Raw genomic sequence first — 5,541 nt, 5'->3', positions numbered from 1 at the left:
ACCCACTTTACAGTTGCACACAAAAACATTTGCATGCACATCTTTATAGAACAGCATTTAGCAAGATGCATATGTAAATCCAAGTTGTTGCAAAATTGACAATTGGCTTATGACTGAACTAAATTGCATGGGCAAACTGGTGCAATTTTGAGTGCTACATATGAAATTTGGGGATTGATTTGATACATGTACTGAAAATACCAGAGAAGAAATAGCAATTAGCATTTTGATGTTGCAGTCATGTAACAGAACATCTTGCCTCTCCCAACAGATGAAGTTCAAGGACCTGCCTAAACAACTGAAATGGGAAACCAAACCACAGTGACAGAATTCATTTTCCAGGGATTTTCTGCTTCTGCAGAGCTACAGATTCTCTACTTTGTGGTCTTTTTAATGATCTACATAATAGCACTGGCAGGAAATCTGTTGATCTTTACCATCATACGGTCGGAGCCCCAACTTCATACCCCCATGTACTTTTTCATCGGCAACTTGTCAGTCTTGGACACATTTTACATATCAATCACAGTGCCCAGAATGCTGGTGGATTTCTTGTCACAGACGAAGAAAATCTCTTTGTCTGCCTGTGTGGTGCAATTATCTTTCTTCCTTTCCATGGCAGCAACAGAGTCTGCCCTTCTCGCTACCATGTCTTTTGATCGTTATGTAGCCATCTGCAATCCCTTGATGTATCCAGTTGTTATGAATAAGACAGTATGCATTCTTCTAGCCACAGCTTCATGGCTTGTTGGTGTAATATATTCTGTCATACACACTAGTAACACATTCCGGTTAAACTTCTGTAGATCCAATGTTATTAACCATTACTTCTGTGATATTCCACCTCTTCTAAAGCTCTCCTGCTCAGATACCACTATCAATGTAATTCTTGTGTTTTTGGTAGGGGGTTTGCTAATGCTAGGCTGTTTTATACTTATACTGATCTCATATGTTAATATCATCAGAGCCATCTTAAAAATATCTTCAGCAAAAGGCAGAAGTAAAACATTCTCCACGTGTGTTTCCCACCTGACCACTGTTGGTCTATTTTATATTACTGGCAGCTGTGTGTACTTTCGGCCTGCATCCACCCACTCTCTGGATCAAGAGAAGATTGGAGCCTTGTTTTATTCGGTGATTGCTCCAATGCTCAACCCCTACATCTATAGCCTCAGGAACAAGGAGCTTAAAGGAGCCATCAGAAAAGTCTTAAGAAAGAAGTTGAGTTTTCTGAGGCACTAAGGGATGTTTGTGAGTGGGTGGTGGAGTAGTGAAGTTTGATTAAGTCAACAACCCAAGTTATTTGCCCCTTAATGAAACTTAGAGAACATTAGCATAGGTTCGAATGCATGTGAAAAAACTCTTTTATTATGCAAATACTATACCACAGTTTATGGTTTGGTAAGCCACAGTATAGCCTGTAAGAAAACCCCAGCTAAAGGCTGAGGTTATTTTTCTGTCTTGGACACTGGACCACCAAGTTGCAGCTTGATGTTCTATCTGTAAACAGGGAAGCACCTGATAAAAACAAGTGCCCCCTTCCAATTGTTCCTCTTTTATCTCCCCATGGGCCACGTTTACCCATAGCTACAAAACTCTATGGGCATCTAGGGGGCAGGCAGGAGTGACCCCTAGTCATTCATACCCTGCAGATGCTCAGATCCAAATATTGCCATCAACTCCTAGTTGTAATCTTCCAATTCTAATACTAGGGATAATCTTTCCATGAAAGGGCTAGATAACTCAATTACAGTAAGTATGTCTTTTCCAAAATGCCACTCCACATGTGAAATCTGAACTCTCCTTTTCCATAGCAATAATTTGCAATCTTGCTCCTAGGTATGGGACTATTCTTACCAATGATACTTATATCTTTAAAGTATTGATTCATCTCAGTAAAACAACTATCTTCTTTGTTATTCAGTTTTGATCTTTGCTGTCTTCAAATATGTTGTATACATAGGTGAAACCCTAAATAGTAGGTGTGTGTATGTTTTGGGGGAAGAATTTCAAATAGCCTATGTACATAGGCACATTTTTCCTCTATTTCTTCCAGTGGAAGATTAGCAGCTTCAATGGAGAGGGCCTTCAAAGAGTTATTTTTTCCTGATATCTGTACAATTGGCAGAGATGAGGATGAATTATAACATATAATCTTTAGCAAATATTCAGTCCAAATACTGTTTAACTCCTTCAATTTGAACACTTCCTTGGGAACTCCTCTTTGGTATGAAAGATTGACAGTTTTTTTAGCCAGGCATAAAAGAATAATCTCAGATAAAAATTACTTTTTACCCATGTAAATAGCTTTGAAAATTGATTTCAGAAAAGGCAAGATATCTGGTATCTCCTCTACTTAACTATATGCAAAGGTATATCTACTCCTTTCATTAATATTTGCAAATGGAACATGTGATTAAAACAGAGATCTTTATCTTTCATATTAGAGTTTTTAGCTGTCATGGCTATCACATCTATGACATCATAAATTATCTTCATCAATCAGTTATATGAAGAAATCTTTTAGCAAATATGGCTTGTGGTTTATTAAAAAATTTGTTATACTCCTTATCTGACACAGATCAATTTGATTTATAATAAAATCTATATAACATTAATCTAATTGGATGAAATGATAATTGTTTGCCTAATTTTATTGACTGTTACATGTATTGTCTTCTAACGAATGTAATTTAGAAATTATGAATTTAATTTTGTAACCCTTTCTGGGAAAAATAATGGAAGTGTTGCGAAAGAAAGGATAGTGAACTTCCTAGAATCTAATGGGTTACTGAATCTGAGGCAACATGACTTTACTAAAGATAAATCGTGCCAAATGAACCTGATTGAATTTTTTGATTGAGTGACCAGGGAGCTGGATCGAGGACATATGCTAGATGTAATTTACTTAGATTTCAGCAAAGCCTTTGATATGGTTCCTCATAGGAGTCTGATGAACAAGCTTGAAGGGCTGAAGTTAGGACCCAAAGTGGTGAACTGGGTTAGAAACTGGTTGTCGGACAGACGCCAGAGGGTGGTGGTTAATGGAAGTCGCTCGGAGGATGGAAAGGTGAGTAGTGGAGTCCTTCAGGGTTTGGTGCTGGGGCCGATCCTGTTCAATATATTTGTGAGTAACATTGCTGAAGGGTTAGAAGGAAAAGTGTGCCTTTTTGCAGATGATACCAAGATTTGTAACAGAGTAGACACCGAAGAGGGAGTGGAAAATATGAAAAAGGATCTGCAAAAGTTAGAGGAATGGTCTAATGCCTGGCAACTAAAATTCAATGCAAAGAAATGCAGAGTAATGCATTTGGGGATTAATCGGAAGGAGCCGTATATGTTAGGAGGTAAGAGGCCGATATGCACGTATGGGGAGAGGGACCTTGGGGTGATAGTATCCAAAGATCTTAAGGTGAAAAAACAGTATGTCAAGACAGTGGCTGCTGCCAGAAGGATGCTGGGCTGTATAACGAGAGGCGTAACTAGTAGAAGAATGAAGGTGTTGATGCCCCTGTACAGGTCGTTGGTGAGGCTCCACTTGGAGTATTGTGTTCAATTTTGGAGACTGTATCTGGTGAAGGACACAAGAAGACTTGAAGTGGTCCAGAGGAAGGTGACAAAAATGATAGGAGGTTTGCACCAAAAGACGTATGGGGCGAGACTGAAAGCCCTGAATATGTATACCTTAGAGGAAAGGAGGGACAAGGGAGATATGATTCAGACGTTCAAATACTTGAAAGGTATTAACGTAGATCAAAATATTTTCCAGAGAAAGTAAAATGGTAAAACCAGAGGACATAATTTGAGGTTGAGGGGTGGTAGACTCAAGAGCAATGTAAGGAAATTCTACTTTACGGAGAGGGTGGTGGATGCCTGGAATGCGCTCCTGAGAGAGGTGGTGGAGATGAAAATGGTGACGGAGTTCAAAAAAGTGTGGGATGAACACAGAGGATTTAGAATCAGAAAAGAATCCTATATAATAAAACGCTAGCCGTGCATGCGCACTCTTGCCAGCGTGTTCCATGATCCATATGTCCGTGGCCGGTAAGAGTGCACATGCAAGCTTACAACGGCCCGCACTCATGGTCTGGCTGGCTCCCTAAAGTTTTTCGCGATGGCGGTTCACCTGCCCTGCCTTCCTCTTCCTGCCAGTCTCAGCCAGGCTCACTCCTCCCCTCTTCCCTCCCCCCTGGCAGCCCTGAACCTGTTCTCCATTCCCCGCCCATCTCCACCTCCAGTGGCTAATCCACCATCACCTCCGTCACTGCTCGGCACTCCCAAGATGGCGGGATCACTGGTGGAGAGCGACGGGCCAGTGAGTGGCGTGGTGGGGGCAATGTAGGTGGAGACTGTCGGCCGCAGCGGCTCCTGGCGGCTCTTGGCGGCGGGGGCAATGCAGGTTGAGACTGTCGCTCTTGGCGGCTGCAGGCCGTGGCGGCTGTCCGGAGGCCAGACGCAAGGTAAGGGGTGCTGCTGGACAGGGGAACAGACGGGGGGAAAGGAAGGGAGGCCTGGGCAAGGGGGGAATAAAAAGGAAGGGAGGCCTACTGCTGGACAGGGGGACAGGAAAGAGGTGCTGATGGACAGGGGAAGAGACGGGGGAAAGAAAAAGGAAGGGAGGCCTACTGCTGGACAGGGAGACAGGAAAGAGGTGTTGATGGACAGGGGAAGAGATGGGGGGGAATAAAAAGGAAGGGAGGCCTACTGCTGGACAGGGGGACAGGAAAGAGGTGCTGATGGACAGGGGGGAGATAAAAAAAAGGGAGAAGAGCTGCTGCTGGATAAGGGGAGCAGTGAAGGAGTGGTGGTGGACACAGGGAAGGGAAAAGGAAGGGAAAATGGATGGACGGCTGAGGAAAAAGAAAGACAGAAATACAGAAAGCGGCTAAGGACAGAGAGAGAAATAAATAAACACAGACACACACACATATATTCTAGCACCCGTTCATGTAACGGGCTATAAGACTAGTAGTAAATATTGAAGAACTAAGGCCAGTACTGGGCAGACTTGCACGGTCTATGTTTGTATATGGCCATTTGGTGGAAAATGGGCTGGGGAGGGCTTCAATGGTTGGGATGGTGTAGATGAGCTAGAGTGAGCTTTGACGGAGACTTTAGTTGTTGGAACTTAAGAACAGTACAGGGCAGAGCTTTGGATTCTTGCCCAGAAATAGCTAAGAAAAAAAAACAACAACAACAACAAATTCGGGTCTTTATCTGCCGTCATCTATATTTATTTATTTATTAACTGCTCTTATCACAGATCCATCTGGGCTAAACCCCATTTTTTGCCCCACCCAAAGCTGCGACTACCTCCCCTGAACCCCATAAGCTCAACCAAACCCACCCAAGACCACATATAACCTGTAAACATCCCCCACACACACACACACACACTGCCCCACTGACACAAAACATAACACCAGCACAAATGGGAGGGAGGGAGGGAAAATCTTTTCCTGTAGAGACTACTCTACTGTTCCCCTTTCCTCACAGAATTCACTCCAGACTGCCACAGCATCCAACCAATCACGTGACTGT

The 5,541-nt window shown here is 42.9% G+C and overlaps 1 protein-coding gene across 1 annotated transcript; it reads left to right on the top strand.

Moving 5' to 3' along the window:
• Nucleotides 1-306: 306 nt before the first annotated feature.
• LOC117349668 (olfactory receptor 5I1-like) lies at nt 307-1,242 on the top strand. Its single transcript, XM_033923261.1, has one exon. It carries the CDS (start codon nt 394-396, stop codon nt 1,240-1,242), a length of 849 nt encoding a protein of 282 aa, XP_033779152.1. The 5' UTR covers nt 307-393.
• Nucleotides 1,243-5,541: the final 4,299 nt, after the last annotated feature.

This window comes from Geotrypetes seraphini, chromosome 16 (genome assembly GCF_902459505.1).
Source record: "Geotrypetes seraphini chromosome 16, aGeoSer1.1, whole genome shotgun sequence".
Taxonomy (NCBI): domain Eukaryota; kingdom Metazoa; phylum Chordata; class Amphibia; order Gymnophiona; family Dermophiidae; genus Geotrypetes; species Geotrypetes seraphini.
The sequence above is the reverse complement of the archived record's forward strand: the minus strand, read 5'-3'. Positions and strand labels throughout refer to the sequence as shown.

Bases quoted from the DNA above. Each gene is read 5' to 3' on its own strand.
- LOC117349668 (XM_033923261.1), top strand. From the start codon at position 394: ATGATCTACATAATAGCACTGGCAGGAAATCTGTTGATCTTTACCATC.